This window comes from Ranitomeya imitator, chromosome 6 (genome assembly GCF_032444005.1).
Source record: "Ranitomeya imitator isolate aRanImi1 chromosome 6, aRanImi1.pri, whole genome shotgun sequence".
Classification (NCBI taxonomy): Eukaryota; Metazoa; Chordata; class Amphibia; order Anura; family Dendrobatidae; genus Ranitomeya; species Ranitomeya imitator.
This window is the reverse complement of record NC_091287.1, coordinates 322,603,478-322,625,637: the sequence shown is the minus strand read 5'-3', so window position 1 is coordinate 322,625,637 and position 22,160 is coordinate 322,603,478. Positions and strand designations below refer to the sequence as shown.

At 44.7% G+C, this 22,160-nt stretch overlaps 1 protein-coding gene across 4 annotated transcripts in view; it reads left to right on the top strand.

Annotated features, from left to right (window-relative positions):
• DTNBP1 (dystrobrevin binding protein 1) overlaps positions 1-22,160 on the top strand; it is a 192,160-nt gene that overhangs the window by 58,655 nt on the left and 111,345 nt on the right. For all 4 annotated transcript variants that reach the window (XM_069730821.1, XM_069730823.1, XM_069730825.1 and 1 more), the window contains exon 7: positions 2,821-2,843. In XM_069730821.1, the coding sequence (XP_069586922.1) occupies positions 2,821-2,843 (23 nt within the window). The remainder of the gene's footprint in view (positions 1-2,820; positions 2,844-22,160) is intronic.

The window sequence follows — 22,160 nt, the reverse complement described above, 5'->3', positions numbered from 1 at the left end:
TGGCAGGGCGGCCGCACAGGCGCAGTGTGGTGTGTGTATGCGTGTGTGTGTATATAGTGTATACATACATCTGTACTATAGAAATTCTTTTGTAACCTTGGCCAGATCGGTGCCTTGCCACAATTCTGCCTCTGAGCTCCTTGGCCAGTTCCTTTGACCTCATGATTCTCATTTGGTCTGACATGCACTGTGAGCTGTGAGTTCTTATATAGACAGGTGTGAGCCTTTCCAAATCAAGTCCTATCAGTTTAATTAAACACAGCTGGCCTCCAATGAAGGCGTAGAACCATCTCAAGGAGGATCACAAGGAAATGGACAGCATGTGACCTAAATATGAGTATCTGAGCAAAGGGTCTAAATACTTATGACCATGTGATATTTCAGTTTTTATTTTTTAATAAATGTGCAAAAATTTCTACATTTGTTTTTTATTTTTAGTCAAGATGGGATGCATAGTGTACATTTATGATAAAAAAATGAACTTTTTTGAATTTACCAAATGGCTGCAATGAAACAAAGAGTGAAAATTTTTTAAGGGGTCTGAATATTCTCCGTACCCACTGTATGTGTTTAGAGAGTGGGAGGAAACCCACGCAAGCACGGGGAGAACATACAAACTCCTTGCAGATTGACTTCTTGGGGGGACTTGAACCCTGGACCCCAGCTCTGCAGAATAGTAGTGCTAACCACTGAGCCATCGTGCTGTCCTTTAATGTGCATGATCCCAAATGTTTCTCTCATTGAAGAATCCATCCATGTATTTTTTAATTTTTCGTTTTTACTGTACAGTACATGTTAAATGGTTCCTTGTGCAAAATTAAAGGGTATGAAGAATAGTAAGCAATTATACTAAAAAATGACTGTCTACGCCGTTTTACGAACATGTGCCTTCAGTGTAATAGAACTCAGGTGCAGAGACATTGTCAATGTTCAACCTCCCCCACAATGGTTTTTACCTACTAATTGTATCCTCGCCTAAAAGAGCTGAAATTGCAATGCTTCTAATTTCTGGTAAAATTAGCCTCCACTTGTCTAGAGAACACTTGTTCTTTGTGCTCAGGATTAGATCAGCTACAATAAGGCAGGAAGTGAGATCATTCCACTTTCTAGCGATCTTTGTTATTTTTTTTGTTCTATATAATTCTGCCACATAATTCCTAACGAATGTGATTTTTTTTTTTTCCTTTTATTCATCTTTGAACCATTGTTGTCCTTGTTGCGCTGGATTTAGAGACCTCTGTGTTTGTGTTGATAATATTTAAATATACTTGTAACACAATTGGATGGCTTAAAAAGGGTTCCAACCGGATCTGAAACGTTGCTGTAACCAATGGACTAATAGAAGCAGAACTTTTCTTTTTACTTGAATCATGGATTACTGCCATTTTTGCATCATATCTACATGTGAACTGTATTGAAATCGCTGGATTTGCACTCTTTGCTACTACGATATTGCTACTGCTTTCCTTTACCCAACCAGCTTTGATATTGGAAATCATCAGGGACTGGAGTACATTTCAGGTGTAAAAAACGCCACCACTTTTGCGGAATTTGGTGGGTGGATGTAGCCATGACCCATCACTCTCTGGCTCCTCTAGCTCTGCCCGTTTTGGTGGAGCTACCTGAAACTAGTGTAAAAAAAAAAAAAAGTAGCAAAATGTATGTGCTACTTTGTCGCAGAAAATGTCATATTTTTCCAAGCGTTGTACTCCAGTTTTTTGGTTGTAGATGAATCAGAGCATTTGTCTCATTAATTTGCTTATCTACTCACATTTCATTTTTTTTGCAATAGTCTGGTAGTGGAGTCACGGGCCTCATTCTTGACCCTCATCAAGAAGAGTGGTGACAAATGGCATCTATTACTATGGAGGTCTTGCTTGTACATTACATTAGTGTTTTCAATATAACTGAAATGCTTCATTTACCCTGTGATGATGTTGCAGAGACGCTGAGTGGTGAGGCTGGGTTCGAGCGTTGTTTCTGAGACCATGCTTGATTGTAACACTTCTATTGTTGAGCAGCTTGTTAGCTGCTTAGTTCCTGACAATCAAACTGCTTTTAACTGTAGTCTGTTGAGCACCACAAAGATCTGCATGTCGTCATGGTTTTAGTTGCAGTGTGTGAACTTAGCCTTACTTTGTGGTTCCCAATCACATTACCGTTGATCACTGAGAGGATCCCAGCGGTTGGACACTTTGTGATTAGCTTGCAAAAGTGGATTGTGCGCATTGGGCATCAGTGGCAAAGGGTAAATACAGAAATACCTACTGATTAATCAGGGCTTGTCCTCTCTCCTGATGAGTCTAAATAAATATTTCTAATAAAATACCAGTTCTGGATCATATAACAGAACTGAGCACTATAAATGAATATGCTAACATCTGGGTGTTACCAGGTGGGGGTGTCCCTGCTTACCCACACTGCCCAATCAGATCTGTCCTTGGAGGCACACTTCCCTTTAACCAGGAAAACTGTTAGACTCGGTTGTCAATATTATCCATACATTTCGAGGAGAAATAAGAACAAGAGTTCATAGGAAAAATTCTCCATAATTATTTCAAATGATGTTTAAAAAGGGTCTGTTATCTCTCAACCTGTCTGTGTTTGTCAGTAATTTTTTCGTTGTATACTCTGCTCATTGGATTGTACATTTTGTCGGTGATGATGGCCTTGCCTTTTTCTTATACAGTATAGTAAAGGCCTTTTGTAAATGTCTTGTTGCAAGTCTGCTTTAATGTATACATTGTAGGTATGAAGAATAGTGAAAAGTATGGTCTGTGTTCTGACAAGTCCTTGTGTTTTTTTGTTTTTTTTTTGTAGGAAAGAGCTTGAAAATGTAAAGGGTAAGTATCTATATCCTCATTATTGCAGTCCCAATTTGAGTGGACCCATTCTCTAAATTCTTCACCATCAATTACGTCATTTTCTTTAGTCCTTATATTCCTGTTGCCAAAGGCATTTTGATAATATATAAAATTAAAACTATCTTGGGCCCAATTCATCTTGTTGAGGAGATGGTCTGGAGTCATACGCCTCTTCATGAATCTGGAGTGATGTACACTTTTGTGCGCCTCGCCACAAATCCTAGATCCTAGTTCTAGAGATATGGGCCCTTTTCTTTCGTGCTAATTTATATGGACTTTATCAAGCAGGCGTTGGTCACAGGGTGGTAATACAGAGCAGCTTAAAGACGTGCCCCCTAAGAATCCTGTGGGCCATGCCCCCTTGGTAAGAATATTAAAATTACCATTACAGATAAAGGCCCATATGTTTGGAACTGTATGGCGGGTGTAAAGGGGGAAAAAAAAGCTTCTCCAAAGGAGCAGCAGGAATGAAATAGGAGCTAATCCTTTCCATTTTTGACCCAATGACAGGTACACTTGAAAACAGGAGAGATGACTTCTTATCACAGTCCTGGTGGTGAAGCAATAAAAGTTGCTGACTACTGATTGATTCTGTAGGGAGTGTTCAATGAAATTATTTTTTTCTTGTTAGTATCCTAATGAGCTATTTTATAGAAAATGTCACATTAGTAAGAATTAATCTATAGCATTCACATATCTGAGTCTGCGGGATGGAGCTTGAGACTTTGAGCACTAAAGTCTATCTTGATTAGATATACTCAAGATTTGAAATACCCTACTATTCTATTTGCGGCTTCTACTCACTTTTTGTATATTTTAGATATGTTGATATATGATGGCTAACCTTGTAAAATGACATGACAGATTGGGGGGTGGTCTTCATAAATGGAACCTCAGTCTAACCCTTTGCACAGTTTTGTCAAAACTACAAGAAACCCTATAAATGACCCGCTGTTAGAATCGGGGGTCTGCACTTTTTGTTGTTCTCAGATGTCACAGAATTGACCAAGTGACTGATTCTTTTTGAAATGTGTTATAGATTGAAATGAGTTGTCTATTTGCTCATGAGAAAGCCCATTTTCATTTGGAGGAAGCTGATTGACAGGTCTGGTCACATGCTTCTCTGTCAAATGCCATTTTGAGAACAGATGATCGTGGAAAGCTGCACTAACGAGTTGAAGAAAAAAATAATTTCATAACTAAAGAGAAATTGTAATTAGAGATGGGCGAACCCGAACAGTAAAGTTTGGCGTCCGTACTGATCACCTACACGACGGACACTGAACCCTGACTTCATAAGGAAGTCCATGTGATGTCATGCGCTGCTTGCAAGCAGAGGACAGCTGCCGGAATACTCACTGCTCCCCACGCCAGAACTATAGTCGTGTGTAGCAGTTACTATTCATTGATCTTTAATAGCGGGCACAGTAACCTTAGCCGCTGCCGCTCCGTCTTATAGTCCGAAAAATGACGTAAGTGGGACCATCACTCAAGTATAAGCAGAGGGGGATTTTTTCCGCCTAAAAATGTGCTGAAAAACTCTTCTTATACATGAGTATATATGGTAACTGGATTTTTACCTGGCAATCTGTTTGCATATGATTACATAAGAATTATGTATAATTCCAGTAGCCACAGTGACTCATGACTTATGTCTGTCTACTGCATGTAGTCCTGCTGTCCTTACTTTATTGTGTGGGTAATTGGAGATGCTTTCATACTTGTATCAGAATGTTTTGAGACAGAACATCCATGATGGACCTTTTTGTTCAAACACGTTCTAAGAAGCGACTGTGTCTCTAAAACCTTTGTTCTGCTAATATCTCCTATAATTGCCCATTGTACATTAAAGCTGAAGAACTAGAGGCAATTAAAGTTTAATTATGAGAAATAGCAGTAGTCTATCTCGCCCAGCTCTGATTTGTTCAGGTTGGCTTGTCCCTTATAGCTGGATGTGCCTGTGTATTTCCTGCTGATGTTACTGGCCTATTGCAAATACAAGTGCACTTAGTACTTGTTGGTTTTACGCTTGATAGAAAAAAATGCATGCCAAGCTTTACAAGCTATCCATTTGAATAACATACATTTGTAAGGTATACGTACCATAAGTGCATAGGGTTTTCTCAATATGGAGTCCAACATATGGGCAGGCATGAGATGCAGGCTGTTTTGCTGCCGGTAGTTTGAGAAAATGTAGTTGGTCCAACTCGAACTCTGACGTTGTCTACCACCGTGTGTAATATGATTTCACTGTTCCCTCAAAACTTTGCATAAATCAGTAGTGAAAGTGAATATTAGTAACTTTGTAATATATTTTATTGGATAAATGTTTTTCTCCACTTATGACCCACTTCTTACTCTGCCTCCCGAACTCCTCATTCACGCTGAAAAATTGCTAAAATCCCTTTTGCTCAATACGAGAAAGACCATAAACTCACAGAAGTGTAATTGTATGAGATTTCTTCGGGAAGTGTAGGAAAAGAAGATTGAGAGAGACACGGACAGATCATACTGCTGCTTTCTAGTAAGTGGTTTTTGTGTGGCAGTCTCAATGAGGGGTGTGCTTGAGGAATATTCTGTGCTACCATTCGTGCCTGTAGGAATGGTAACTGATTTGGATTCGATGTGCTCTTCTTCAGTAGTGTGAAGTTCTTTATTTGTTGGGGATAATCCCACAAATAGGATTGGGTCAATGAAAGAAACACTGCATTTGTATTCATACTGCAGGCATTCCCACCGGATGCTCTGTGTCCCAGTGATTTATGGCCACAGCTCCAAAATAGAAGAGTCGTTAGGATATAAGCGTAAGCTGTAATTACGTTAAGAGGAGCCAACCTAATGAAATGGTTGGAATGAAGCGACGTGTTCTCTGATTCATGTAGTGATGATTCAGGACATTGTACTTCTGTTGTCCCTGACATAAAGCGCTTCCAGCAGTGGATTGTGAGGATAGATTCCTGTGGGGGAAAGAAAACTTCATTCTGTTGTTTTCAGTGCATATTTTCTTTATATCTTCCTATTAAAAATGCAATGTAGCCATAACTACCGTAAGTTGAAATACCAAACGCTAGTATGGTGTCTACATGAGATGAGTGAAAGTATCACAGTGAGCTTTATTCTAAATGTATGTCATGTACTCCTATACTGCAAGCATATCAAATTAAATATTAAAAATAAAAAAAAGAAAAACCTCTGAAATGCCAATGTTGGATATGTAAAAAAAAATAATAAAAAATAAAAAAATCTTTTTTTTTTTTAAATATTTTCTAACCAAACAAATCTGTAGCATAGATACTATGCTGGTGCAAAGTCTATACGTAGAGTGCTACAGAGAAGAAGCATCAGTGGATTGGTTCCTAGTCTGGCGCTGGTGGAAAGTAGTCTAATTTGGAAAAGGTTGGTACATAGTGGCAAAATTAGCCTCTGATCACCCGTATATTCTCGAGTATAAGCCGACCCCTCCTCCCCCCCACTAATTTTGCCACAAAAAAACTGGTAAAACTTAATGACTTGAGTATAAGCCTAGTGTGGGAAATGCAGCAGCTATCGGTAAATTTCAAAAGTAAAAATGTATATCAATAAAAGTAAAATGAATTGAGATATCAGTAGGTTGTGTTTTTGAATATCCATATTGAATCAGGAGCCCCATATAATGCTCCATAAAGTTTATGATGGGCCCCATAAGATGCTCCATATTAAAATATGCCCCATGTAATCCTGCATAGAGGTTAATAATGGTCCCATAAGATGCTCCGTAGACACATTTGCCCCGTATAATGCTCCACAAATGTTGATTACGGCCCCATACGATGCTCCATAGAGAGGGTGCGAAGAGGGAACCGGACGACGGCCGTTTCGCGCGGACTGCGCTTCAACGGGTCCAGGTAACCTGGACCCGTTGAAGCGCAGTTAGCGCGAAACGGCCGTCGTCCGGTTCCCTCCTCGCACCCTCTCGTTTGTACTGCAGCCCTACAGGCATGTGCGCATCCCATTGTATGGATAAATAAAGGACTTTTCTACTTTCATCGCTGGGTGAGTGCCAACTTTTTTCTTTTTTCTCTCTGGACGCCCTTATATGACTTGCTGCTTGGTTGTGCACCACTATGCGATTCTAATCCACGGTTTGTCTGCCTGCCGCATGAAACATTGATTTTTTTGCAGCTTGTTTGCCTATATCAATTACCATCAATAACCACTCATCCTGGTGCCGTTATACTTTCTTTTTTTTTGCTCCATAGAGATATTTACCCCATATAGAACTGCACAAACGTTAATTAAGACCCCATAAGATGCTCCATAAAGATATTTGCCCCATATAGTGCTGCACATACGTTATGGCCCCATAAGATGCTCCATACAGACACTTGCCCCATTTGCTGTTGCTGCGATAAAAAAAAAAAAAAAAATCACATACTCACCTCGTCGCTCAGGCCCCCGGCACTTTAAATATTCACCTTTCTTCTTTCCGGCCGCCGCTTCGTCTTCAGCGTCTTCTGCACTGACGTTCAGGCAGAGGGCACGCACTAGCCACGTCATCGCACCCTTTGACCTGAGCGTCACTGCAGAAGACACTGAAGACGGAGCAGCGCCCGGAACGAGGAGAGGTGAATATCGTGCAGCGCTCCCCCTCCCCATTATACTCACCTTCTAGCGCTGTGCAGTCCCTGGTTCCCTGGTGCCGTAGCTTCTTCCTGGATTGAGCAGTCACATGGTACCGCTCATTACAGTAATGAATATGCGGCTCCACCCCTATGGGAGGTGGAGCTGCATATTCATTGCTGTAATGAGTGGTACCATGTGACCGCTCAATACAGGAAGAAGCTGAGGTGCCGGGAGAACCAGGGACCTGCAAGGACCGCGCCAGGAGCAGGTGAGTATTATTAGACACCCTCCGCTCCCCCTCCCCTGCCGACCCCTGGGTATGACTCAAGTATAAGCCGAGAGGGTGACTTTCAGCCCAAAAAAATGGGCTGAAAATCTCGGCTTATACTCGAGTATATACGATAATTTGCCTTTTTTTGGGCATAGAGTACAAAGCTGTTTTTTTCCCTTTTTGTTTTTCATTGTTGTTTTCCTAATGCCAAATCATAAATTTTTTTTTTCCTTTTTGGTTCTTCTCAATGTAGGCAGTACCAGGGCTTTATCACCAAGAACAGTGAAATAAAATAAATATGCTTTAAAGGGACACTGTCACCTGAATTTGGAGGGAACAATCTTCAGCCATGGAGGCGGGGTTTTTGGGTGTTTGATTCACCCTTTCCTTACCCGCTGGCTGCATGCTGGCTGCAAAATTGGATTGAAGTTCATTCTCTGTCCTCCGTAGTACATGCCTGCAGAAGGTGCAATCTTACCTTGCGGTAACGGTGGCCGCTCAGTATAGGAAGAAGCTGGCGGCGCGGGGAAGCAGGGACTGCACCGTGCCGGGTCCAGGTGAGTATAATGGGGAGGGGAGCACTGCGCGATATTCACCTGCTCCTCGTTCCGGCGCCGCTCCGTCTTCTGCTGTGACGCTCAGGTCAGAGGGCGCGGTGACTTGGTTAGTGCGCACCCTCTGCCTGAACGTCAGTGCAGGAGACGTTGAAGATGGAGCGGCACCGGAATGAGGAGCAGGTGAATATTGAAAGTGCCGGGGGCCTGAGCGACGGAGAGGTGAGTATGTGATTTATTTATTTATTTTTTTTTATCACAGCAACAGCAAATGGGGCAAGTGTCTGTATGGAGCATCTATGGGGCCATAATGTTTGTGCAGCATTATATGAGGCCATAACGTTTGTGCAGCATTATATGGGGCCATAACGTTTGTGCAGCACTATATGGGGTCATAACGTTTTTGCAGCACTATATGGGGCCATAACGTTTGTATGGAGCATCTACGGGGTCATAACGTTTGTGCAGCACTGTATGGGGCCATAACGTTTGTGCAGCACTATATTGGGAAAGTGTCTGTATGGGGCCATGATCAATGTCTGTGCAGCCCTATATGGGGCAAATATCTTTATGGAGCATCTTATGGGGCCATAATCAACATTTGTGCAGCATTATATTGGGAAAATGTGTCTATGGAGCATCTTATGGGGCCATTATTAACCTTTATGCAGGATTATATGGGGCATATTTTAATATGGAGCATCTTATGGGGCCCATCATAAACTGTATGGAGCATTATATGGGGCTCCTGATTCAATATGGATATTCAAAAACACTTAACCTACTGATGTCTCAATTAATTTTACTTTTATTGGTATCTATTTTTATTTTTGACATTTCCCAGCCTAGGCTTATACTCAAGACATTAAGTTTTCACAGTTTTTTTGTGGCAAAATTAAGGGGGTCGGCTTATACTCGAGTATATACGGTACCTCTTGGGATATTTTTATGAAAATAGATAAAGGTGGTTATTCCCACTAAAGACAATTAAGTTGATGGTTGGGCAGTCATTAAACGAATGATCGTTTGTGAGCAATTGTAGGCAGAATCAGCAATACACCTTGTAAGTCCATATTGCCTGTTAGTCGTCATCCTGGCCAAAAGTGTTCATTGACATGAGGCGGAAATCTAATGATTTTCTACAAAGTTTTATGATTACTATTCTATAAAGTAATCTGTCACCGGACCGCCCCGCAGATGAGTATAATAGTTATTTTTCTATACTTCTGCGACAGATTAATTTTCATTTTAGGGCTTGTTTTTTGTGGGACAAGTTGACATTTTTATTGGTAACATTTTCGGGCACGTAATGCTTTGACCACTTTCTATTCTAATTTTTAGGAGGTAGAATGAACAAAATCAGCAATTCAAGAATTGTTTTTTGTGGTTTTTTTTTATGCCATTCACCGTAATGTAAAAGTGATGACATTTAAGTTTTGCGGCTTTTATACAATATAAACTATTTCATAGAAAAAAATAATTGTTTTGTATCACTATATTCTGAGAGCTAAAGCTTTTTTTTTTATTTCTGCGCTGTTGGAGCTGTATAGAAGCTTGTTTTTTGCAGTATAAGATGACTTTTTTAGCTATAATATTTTAATTTTTTTTCAACTTTTTGATCGTGTTTTATTCCACTTTTTGATCGATGGAATCATGAAAAAGTATAGGGTTTCGCCATGTGATTGTTTTTGTACGGTGTTCACTGAAGGGGTTAACAAGTATGACAGTTTTATATGTTGGGTTGTTCCGGACGTGGCAATCCCAAATTTGTACTTTCTTTTTGTTTATTTTGTATTTTCTTACATAAGGGTTAAAGAAACGGGAAAGCGTGGCAGTCTGTGATCAGAAGAACAAAATTCTTGGACCTGTTTAAGCGTTTGACCGATGTGAAACGGCTATCGTCCGTGACTGCACCAGCTCCCCTTGTGTTGATCCACAAATAAAAGCAGAATTTTTTTCAACTCATCATAGAGTGCTACTCTTTCCTGTTTCTTTGATTGGACCCTATATGAGCTGTTTCCTTTCCAGTAAAACATCGGTGTCTGAGAAGCTGTAAAACATTTTTCTCCTTCGCCTCATTGGGGGACACAGACCATGGGTGTATGCTGCTGCCACCAGGAGGCCGACACTAAGTAATACAAAGAAAGTTAGCTCCTCCCCTGCAGTATACACCCTCCTGCTGGCTCCCAGCTAACCAGTTCTTGCTTAGTGTCCGTAGGAGGCACACGGACTGGTCTGCTATTCAGACCCAAAGAACTTTTTACCTTTTTTACCTTTTACAACGGACGAATGGTGCGACGGATTCTTTCATGTTCCGATCTCCCCGAACCAACAACAGGCGAGCACGGGAGTTTCACCTCTCCGTATCCTCTCCTGTGACGTGGGAAGCCACTGCCTGAGCTGATTCTAGGGGCGACGGGCCCCTTCAAGGGCACCGATCTCCCCCCTCCCTTATCAGACGAGCACTGGAGTGTCACCTCCAGTATCCTCTTCTGCAGCCAGGCCTATTGCCGGACATGCAGCCCTGCCCACCAGGTTTTACCCTCGGCTGTTCAGAGGCACCTTCCAGCGTGGCGTCCGAGCAGCCCCCACTGCATCACCACTGAAAAAGCGGATGATGGAAGGAGGCAGACGGTTCCTCTCCACCCCCCTTTTACAGGGATGGTGGATGGAGGCTCCCCAACCCTGCACCGTTCTATCTACCCGGGCACAGCTCTGACCTGCAGCATCTGCCATCCCCTTCATATCAGGGTAAGTGCACCGTGAGGGTTTGTTTTTTCCGGCGGTCATAGGAGGGCTCCATAGCGGCAGGGTCCCCACAGAGCTTCGCGGCACATTTCCTCTACAGTCCGCGGGTGCGCGCCGGCCGAACCCATAAATTTAGTCCCCGGCTTCGGCCCTGTTTAGGCCGCATCCTGGGAAGCCCTGCCCACCGCTTGCATCATTCTAGCGGCTCCGCCCCCCTATTCAGGCGCTTCTCATTCAAGACGAGATCTTTGCTATTCTCGGCGGCCATCTTCTTCCTCCTGCCATTTCCGGTCATTAGTTCATCTGGAAGGGGCTGCTGCCGGCGGTTTTCATTGCTGAAGTCAGCGCTATTCCAGATGGGGGACTCAGAATCTCGGTAAGGTGAATCGCACCCCTCCCCCGCAACCCTCCCCCGCACGCACCCCGGCAGCATAAAGGGACTAGCGTTCCCTGTTTTAAATACTTAAGACCTGCAATCTATGGTTGTCCTGCAAGCTCCGGTCTTAAAGGCACGGGTCTTAAGGGTACATGACCTCATTCCCTGGTCTTAAAGACTCATGCCCAGTAGTCGCTGGGCTTATAGGTGCATCCCCAGCTTTCCATGGTTTTTTAATAAACACATGACCAGCATTCCCTGGTCTTAAAGGTTCCCTAGTTTAAAAGGGGCACACAGGAGCCTCCGCTGCCGCCGATCCCGTCTTTTCCCAGAGTACCTAGTTCCCCTCAAGGGGCTCCACCTCTGGCATAATCCTTAAAAAATGCCCCGGTCTTAAAGGCACATGACCAGCATGCCCTGGTCTTACGCACATGGCCAGTATGCCCTGGTCTTAAAGGCACATGACCAGTATTCCTGGTCTTATAGGTGCATGACCAGTATTAAAGGCACGTGACCAGTATGCCCTGGTCTTAAAGGCACATGACCAGTATTTCCTGGTCTTAAAGGCACATGACCAGTATGCCCTGGTCTTAAAGGCACGTGACCAGTATGCCCTGGTCTTAAAGGCACGTAACCAGTATGCCCTGGTCTTAAAGCCACATGACCAGTATGCCCTGGTCTTAAAGGCACAAGACCAGTATGCCCTGTTTTTTTAAGGCACATGACCAGTATGTCCTGGTTCTTAAAGGCACATGACCAGTAGGCCCTGGTTCTTAAAGGCACATGACCAGTATGCCCTGCTTTTAAAGGCACATGAACAGTATGTCCTCCTCCTAAAGGCACAAGACCAGTATTCCCTGGTCTTAAAGGCACATGACCAGTATTTACTGGTCTTAAGGGCACATCATCAATCCTAAGCTGGTCACCCTAACTGACGATACCACAGTCGGTCGGATAGCAAATCTAGTTCGTTCTGTCTTGTGGTTTCGGGTTCAGCGCTCTACCCTTCCTTAGCCGCCACATGGGTTGCTTGACCAATAGTCTCCTGGTCAGAGACCTTAACTACTTGGTTTCAACAGTATAGCTGGCCAATCAAATCTTCTGAGCGGGAGACTAGCAAGGGATCGTATCTCTTCTACAGACCCAACCAGCAGTGGAAGTGTTGTCCAGGACAGTCTAGATCTAAGGGATCTTGGTTCCAAAAAGGAGGGAATGAAAAGTATCACCATTCCTGGACCTCAAACTTCTAACAACCTTTGACAAGGTCCTCCTTTTTTCTGATGGAGTTCCTCCGCTCAGCCATTACTTCAACAGAAAAAGGTGGACTTTTCTGGCATCCATCGACATTCGGGATTCTTACCCTCACATGCCTATTTCTCCCCTCTACAATAATCTCTTCGCCTTTCCATTCGCAAACAGCATTTTCAAGTCACGACCTTGCCCTTCGGCCTGGCTACCACACCAGAGTGGTCGCAAGGGTCATGACGGTTGTCATGTGCTTCTTGCACCCTAGAAGCATGGTCGTCCTGCCCTGTTTGGTCGACTTTGTAGCCGCTCTTCAAGGACTACGCAGAGTCGTCTATATCACTTGCAATACCCTCTCACTTGGGCTAGCAGCTAAACTTAGACAAGTTTTTTTTTTCCTCATTCCCAGCTCAGCAGATCCTCTTTGAGGATGATCCTGCCCAAGAAGGATGGTTATTCTCTCTCGAGTCAAGGTCGTGGCCCTTCAACAGGGAGCTTGTGCACTTGATCACTCATTCCCTCAGTTCATTCAATTCGCTAGGAGGGTTCTGAGGAAAAAGACGACAATGGAAGCTGTTTCCTTCGCTACGCTCGTTTTCAGCAAGTCAATCAGGCTTTCAAAGGGTAGCCTCTGAGCTCCTTCCTCATCCAGAGCCTTCTCCTGGTCCAATGGTTATTAGGGAATACCAATGCCAGTCTTCTTCTCCCGATCATTTCTTTGGAGATCCGAACAGTACGGCTAATCCTACAGCAGGTCCACTGCCTTTAGGCGGGTCAACCATTCGTCTTCAATTGGATAATGCCACGGCTGTGCCACACGTCAACCATCTAGCAAGTACCCACAGTCAAGCGCCATGGCCAAGGTACCTCGCACTCTCTGATGGGCCGAGATCTATCATTCGGTGATCTCAACAGTACATATCCCTGGAGTAGAACACTGGGCGGCTGACATCTTCAGCCGTCAGGGTTTCTCCTCAAGTGAGTGGGAACTTCACTCGGAAGTCTTCCATCGGATCTGCCTTCACTGGAGAACTCCAGATGTAGGTCAGATGGCGTCCAAGCTGGATGCCAATGTTCTCCAGTTCATGGTTTGGCCTCGAGATCCAAGACCATCGCAGTGCATGCTCTGTTCTTCCATGGTACCAATTTCCATAACCCCTCTTCCACTACGTCTGAGATCTTTTCGGAAGCAGGAAGGGCCCCAGTGATCCCGGGAGACCCGCACTGACCATGTCAGGTTTTCTCGCTTGCGGTACTAGTATTTTTCCGTCTTATTGAGACAAAACTGGAAATATGGACTTTCTCGCAGGGAGCCTTAACCTGTAGTTCTTCCCTACCGCGTACCGTTAGATCTGTGGGACCTTAATGGCCCTGGGCATCTTACAGTGGACTCCTTTTTTGATCCGGACAGACTTTCCTATCAGGGAAGGTCACTCCCCTTTTTTTCTCTGCGTTCTTGTCCTCCTGATGAGTCTTCAGAACTCGACGCTCTGTTCTTTGTCTTTTTTCCTTATTACCATCAAGGTCCCCTTCCCTCGTTGCGAAGGTGGTATTGTATTCCCACTGTCGCATGGGCATCGTCCTCTCATCTCTTTCGGCTCTAGTCCACAAAACGGAATGGGTTCTCCATAATCTGGAAGAAGTGAGTGCTCCGAGTGGGTACGTATCGAGGACGGTATCCTTCCAAAGGTTGGACACTTTACTTGGGCTTCTCGATGGTAAGTAGGCTTCCTGACGGTCGCAGGAAGGGTTTAGCCGTTTCTTCGGTCATGTTAGCCTGGTGGATTCTTTTCTCCATCCAGGAGTCCTTCCGTGCTAGATGTCAGCCTATCTCCCTGTCTGAGGGCTCTAGGCAGGAGACGTCGGTAGGCACGAGACGTCGGCAAGCACGACCGCAAGCTTGCGAATTCCTCCAGTCCGCATGCATTCTTGAAGCACTATAATTCACACACTTCCACAACTGTGAGTCTGGGCAGGCAGACTTTGCAGGCCGCGGTGGCGCACTTGTAAGTAGCGGTTACACGGCCTGATCTGATGTTGTCCCCACCCAGGGACTGCTTTGGGACGTCCAATGGTCTGTGTCCCCCAATGAGGCGAAGGAGAAATAGGGATTTTTGTGTACTCACCGTAAAATCCTTTTCTCCGAGCCATTCATTGGGGGACACAGCTCCCTCCCTATTTTTAGTTTGTGCTTGTTTTTATCCTTTGATATGTTATACTCTCATATATAATGTGACATGCTATACGCTTATATGTTGTTATTGATCTCCTACTGCTTTTGCACCGAACTGGTTAGCTGGGAGCCAGCAGGAGGGTGTATACTGCAGGGGAGGAGCTAACGTTCTTTGTATTACTTAGTGTCAGCCTCCTGGTGGCAGCAGCATACACCCATGGTCTGTGTCCCCCAATGAATGGCTCGGAGAAAAGGATTTTACGGTGAGTACACAAAAATCCCTATTTTGCTGTGAACTGTACAAGATATTTATTACGGTGTTTGGTGCCGGTTCCCTCTATTTTTAGCAGTTTTTTTTTTACATAAATATACTAATTTATTGGTATACTATTGATTTCATTTTTTTTAAATTTATATTGATATTTAAAAAACATTTTTACAATTTTTTTTTTTTTACTTACCGTATATACTCGAGTATAAGCCGACCTGAGTGTAATCCGACCCCCCTAATTTTGCCACAAAAAACTGGGAAAACTTAATGACTCGAGTATAAGCCTAGTGTGGGAAATGCAGCAGCTACCGGTAAACTTCAAAAGTAAAAATGGATACCAATAAAAGTAAAATGAATTGAGATATCAGTAGGTTGTGTTTTTGAATAGGCATATTGAATCAGGAGCCCCATATAATGCTCCATACAGTTCATGATGGGCCCCATAAGATGCTCCATACAAAATACGCCCCATATAATGCTCCATAAAGTTTATGATGGGCCCCATAAGATGCTCCATATTAAAATATGCCCCATATAATCCTGCATAAAGGTTAATAATGGCCCCATAAGATACTCTATAGAAACATTTGCCCCATATAATGCTGCACAAAGGTTGATTATGGCCCCATATTGACTCGAGTATAAGCCTAGGGTAGGAAATGCAGCAGCTACCGGTGAATTTCAAAAATAAAAATAGATGCTCCATACCGTTCATTATTGCCCCATAGATGCTCCATATAAAGCTGTACCACATATAATGCTCTGCACCATTCATTATGGCCCCATAGATGCTCCATATAAAGCTGTGCCCCACATATAATGCTCTGCACCGTTCATTATGGCCCCATAGATGCTCCATATAAAGCTGTGCCCCATATATAATGCTCTGCACCGTTCATGGCCCCATAGATGCTCCATATAAAGCTGTGCCATATAGAATGCTCTGCACCGTTCATTATAGCCCCATAGATGCTCCATATAAAGCTGTGCCACATATAATGCTCTGCACCGTTCATTATGGCCCCATAGATGCTCCATATAAAGCTGTGCCCCACATATAATTCTCTGTACCGTTCATTATGGCCCCATATAAAGCTGTGCCCCATATAGAATACTCTGCACCGTTCATTATGGCCCCATAGATGCTCCTTATCAAGCTGTGTCATATAGAATGCTCTGCACCATTCATTATGGCCCCATAGATGCTCCATATAAAGCTGTGCCACATATAATGCTCTGCACCGTTCATTATGGCCCCATAGATGCACCATATAAAGCTGTGCCCCACATATAATGCTCTGCACCGTTCATTATGGCCCCATATAAAGCTGTGCCCCATATAGAATGCTCTGCACCGTTCATTATGGCCCCATAGATGCTCCTTATCAAACTGTGCCATATAGAATGCTGCTGCTGCAATAAAAAAAAAAAATCACATACTCGCCTCTCTTCGCTCAGGACGCCGGCGCTTTCAATATTTACCTGCTCCTCGTGCGGCTCCGTCTCCAGCACTGACGCTCAGCAGAGGGTGCGCACTGACTACGTCACCGCGCCCTCTAACCTGAGCGTCACTGCCAGGGGATGCTAGAGATGGAGCAGCACCGGAGCGAGGAGCAGGTAAATATCGCACAGCGCTCCCTTCCCCGTATACTTACCTGCTCCCGGCGCGGTCCCTGCAGTCCCTGCTTCTCCCGGCGCTGCATCTTCCTGTATTGAGTGGTCACAGTTACCGCTCATTTTCAGTCATGAATATGCGGCTCCACCTCTATGGGAGGTGGAGCCGCATATTCATTTCTGTAATGAGCGGTACCATGTGACCGCTCAATACAGGAAAAAGATGCAGCGCTGGAAGAAGCAGGGACTGCAGGTACCGCGCCGGGAGTAGGTAAGTATAACTAGACATCCCCCACTCCCCCTCCCCTGCCGACCCCCGGGTATGACTCGAGTATAAGCCGAGAGGGGGACTTTCAGCTGAAAATCTCGGCTTATACTCAAGTATATACGGTAGTTTCTTTATGGGACTTTTAATGTTTTAGTCGCATTGCAGTGCACCAGCATTACAATCTACTATATAATTGTCTAACGTCCACTTCCATCTTTCTGTCTGTCTGTTTGTAACGGAATTCCCAAGTCGTTGATTGGTCACGGCATAACAGCCACGACCGATCAGCGACAGGCACAGTCCGGCGTCAAAATGGCCGCTCCTTACTCCCCGCAGTCAGCGCCCGCTCCATACTCCCCGCAGTCAGCGCTCACACAGGGTTAATGGCAGCGTTAGAGGACCGCGTTATAACGCACTCCGTTAACGCTGCTATTAACCCTGTGCGACCAACTTTTTACTATTAATGCTGCCTATGCAGCATCAATAGTAAAAGATCTAATGTTAATAATAAAAAAAAGAAAAATAGTTATATACTCACCGTCCGTCGGCCCCTCGGATCCAGAACAGGCCTTTTCTGCTCCTCGCGACGCTCCAGTGACCGCTCCATGCATTGCGATCTCGCGAGATGATGATGTAGCGGTCTCGTGAGGGATATGATGCCCACATTGCTATATACTACGTGGGCTGTGCAATATACTACGTGGGCTGTGCAATATACTACGTGGGCTGTGTAATATACTACGTGGGCTATGCAATATACTACGTGGGCTGTGCAATATACTGCGTGGGCTGTGCAATATACTGCGTGGGCTGTGCAATATACTGCGTGGGCTGTGCAATATACTGCGTGGGCTGTGCAATATACTGCGTGGGCTGTGCAATATACTGCGTGGGCTGTGCAATATACTGCGTGGGCTGTGCAATATACTGCGTGGGCTGTGCAATATACTGCGTGGGCTGTGCAATATACTGCGTGGGCTGTGCAATATACTGCGTGGGCTGTGCAATATACTGCGTGGGCTGTGCAATATACTGCGTGGGCTGTGCAATATACTGCGTGGGCTGTGCAATATACTGCGTGGGCTGTGCAATATACTGCGTGGGCTGTGCAATATACTGCGTGGGCTGTGCAATATACTGCGTGGGCTGTGCAATATACTGCGTGGGCTGTGCAATATACTGCGTGGGCTGTGCAACATACTGCGTGGGCTGTGCAATATACTGCGTGGGCTGTGCAATATACTGCGTGGGCTGTGTTATACACTGCGTGCGTGGGCTGCTATATGCTACGTGGCTGTGTTATATGCTATGTGGGCTGTTATACACTCTGTGGGCTTTGCTATATACTCCGTGGGCTGTGTTCTATACTCCGTGGGCTGTGCTATATACTACGTTGTTGTGCAATATACTATGTGGCTGTGCTATATACTACCTGGCCGGCCACGAACAATCAGCGACAGGCGCAGTCCGGCTGCGAATTGGTGCGGGATTTGAACCGCGCTTCGCTAATTCGTGGTTGGTCGAATCCTGTGTATTCAATGTATTATTCTAAAATCTTCATAAATAAACTACATACATCTACTATATAATTGTCTAAGGGTCACTTCCGTCTGTCCTGTCTGTCTGTTACGGATATTCATTGGTCGCGGCCTCTGTCTGTCATGAAAATCCAAGTCGCTGATTGGTCGCGGCAAAACAGCCACGACCAATCAGCGACGGGCACAGTCCGGAAGAAAATGGCCGCTCCTTACTCCCCGCAGTCAGTGCCCGGCGCCCGCATACTCCCCTCCAGTCACCGCTCACACAGGGTTAATGCCGGCGGTAGCGGACCGCTTTATGCCGCGGGTAACGCACTCCGTAACCACTGCTATTAACCCTGTGTGTCCCCAACTTCTTACTATTGATGCTGCCTATGCGGCATCAATAGTAAAAAGATCTAATGTTAAAAATAATTAAAAAAAACAAAAAACCTGCTCACCCTCCGTCGTCCGACGATGCGCTCGCGCCTGCCGCCATATTCCGTTCCCGGCGATGCATTGCGAAATTACCCAGAAGACTTAGTGGTCTTGCGAGACCAGTAAGTCATCTCGGTAATTTTGCAATGCATCCTGGGAACAGAAGATGGCGGCAGCTGCGCGTGTATCGCCGGAGCTTCACTGGATCCCAGGGTGTGAGTATATAACTATTTTTTATTTTAATTATTTTTTTAACAGGGATATGGTGCCCACACTGCTGTATACTACGTGGGCTGTGTTACATACTGCGTGGCTGCTATATACTACATTGGCAGTGTTATATACTCCATGGGCTGTGTTATGTACTGCGTGGGCTGTGCTATATATTACGTGGCCACTGTTATATACTGCGTGGGCAGTGTTATATACTACGTGGCTGCTATATACTGCGTTGGCAGTGTGATATACTACGTGGCTGCAATATACTGCGTGGGCTGTGCTATATATTACGTGGCCAGTGTTATATACTGCGTGGCTGCTAAATACTGCATGGGATGTGCTATATAGTACGTGGCTGTGTTATATACTGCGTGGCCACTGTTATATATTGCGTGGCCTGTATTAACGCATCGGGTATTCTACAATATGTATGTATATAGCAGCCACATAGTATATAGCACAGGCCACGTAGTATTTGTCTGCTATATACTACATGGCTCCTATATATCATAAATATCAAACCACAAATGCACCCACAATGAAGTAACACAGGGTGCCAGGAAGTACTTAAATGGTTAAGTGCAATGATATATGTAAACCAAAGCGAAAGAAATAGCACCAAAAAACCAAGGAATATAAAATTATAAATTTTATTACATCAAAAACATGACCATAGTTAAAAATAGAGAAGTACAGGGAAATGACAAGGAATCTCACCAAAAAGAGAGATGGCAGAGCGGTCCCAAACAGGCAAACATGCAGTGTAAATAAGCAGTAAACAGCCCGCTGGTGCTAGAGTGCATAGTCTGCAGGAGGATATCAATGGGAGCATACCCATGTGTATATATAGTGCATCATTAAATAGAAGGTATATCAGGTGCCAAGAAGCCTCATGCAGAAAAAATTGTAAAAAGCACACAGACCATAGTGGCGCATTAGCGGTAGCTGTAGCTCATAATTACCTGCGGGACCACGATGCCATCCACCCCAATGCGCGTTTCGGCAATGTGCCTTCTTCCGGGGGCATGGCATCATGGGATATGGTGGGCATTATAAAGAATACCGCATCCAATCAGCGTGATGGAGACGCACAACCCTCATAGCGGCGCATGCGCAGTCGGTCTGCATCCAGGAGCCGGGACAACACCGAGGGTGTCAGACGAGGAGGAGAGACGCGCCATCAAGACCGCCCACATGAGATCACGTGACCGGCAAAGATGGCGCGGACTCCCCCTAGCCGAAGAGACGCCTCCAATATTACCCAGCAACGGAGCGCCGACGCGCATGCGCACCTGGTTAGGTGAGTAAACAAAGGTACAGCGGCAGGACAATAAGGGTACCGTCACACACTGCCATTTCGATCGCTACGACGGTACGATTCGTGACGTTCCAGCGATATCGTTACGATATCGCTGTGTCTGACACGCAGCAGCGATCAGGGATCCTGCTGAGAATCGTACGTCGTAGCAGATCGTTTAGAACTTTCTTTCGTCGCTGGATCTCCCGCTGTCATCGCTAGATCGGTGTGTGTGACACCGATCTAGCGATGCGATCTAGCAATGCGTTCGCTTGTAACCAGGGTAAACATCGGGTTACTAAGCGCAGGGCCGCGCTTAGTAACCCGATGTTTACCCTGGTTACAAGCGTAAAACTAAAAAAAAAAAAACAGCACATACTTACATTCTGGTGTCCGTCAGGTCCCTTGCCGTCTGCTTCCCGCACTGTGACTGCCGGCCGTAAAGTGAAAGCAGAGCACAGCGGTGACGTGTGCTTTCACTTTACGGCCGGCAGTCACTGAGTCCGGGAAGCAGAGACGGCAAGGGACCTGACGGACACCAGAATGTAAGTATGTGCTGTTTGTTTGTTTTTTACGCTGGTAACCAGGGTAAACATCGGGTTACTAAGCGCGGTCCTGCGCTTAGTAACCCGATGGTTACCCGGGGACCTCGGCATCGTTGGTCGCTGGAGAGCTGTCTGTGTGACAGCTCCCCAGCGACCACACTACGATTTACCTACGATCACGGCCAGGTCATATCGCTGGTCGTGATCGTAGGTAAATCGTATAGTGTGACGGTACCCTAAGGAGAAACATACGACAAACAATAATATGAAGGAACGGACTATAAGGAGATGGCATATTAGCAGAATAACCAATATTAAAAGTGCAAAGTGCCAAGCACATATCAATATAAAAGCTGGAAATCGTGAATTTACATATTAATATATCCCTGAACAAGGGAATGCAATGTGATTTAAAAGGACCATATAATTATAAAATATGTAGAAAAAAGACAATATGCAAAATATGGTAATTAACCATGTGAAAATACAAGTATAAAAATTACAGTGAAAAACCTACAAAAAGGAATATCCAACAGTGCAAAAAAGACAATTGTAGTGCAGTTCACTTATAAGGAGGTCATGTGATAATTCTATGAAATGGTGATCCTTCAAAAGTCCAAAACAGTCCAGAATGCCTGCCAAAACAGATCAAGACACGGAAAACCTATAAAAAATACAAAATATTAGTATATACAAACATAGTTTAAAAAATGCAAATCGATGCCAATTAAAAAGCATGAGAAACGAGATCAGAGAAATGGGGCAAAATTAAGTGTCTCGTTGAGACCATGGGGTTGCATCGTCTGAAGTTTCCAAATCCAACGTGATTCCTTCTGCGCCAAAAGGCGACTCAAATTGCCACCCCGTAGATTAACAAGCAAGCGGTCTATCCCTTTGATCCTAAATCCAGAAGGGTCACAAGAGTGATGTACCTTAAAGGGAACCTGTCACCCCGAAAATCGCGGGTGAGGTAATCCCACCAGCATCAGGGGCTTATCTGCAGCATTCTGTAATGCTGTAGATAAGCCCCCGATGTTACCTGAAAAAGGAGAAAAAGACGTTAGATTATACTCACCCAGGGGCGGTCCCGCTGCTGGTCAGGTCGGATGGGCGTCTCCGGTCCGCTGCGGCGCCTCCTATCTTCTTTCCATGACGTCC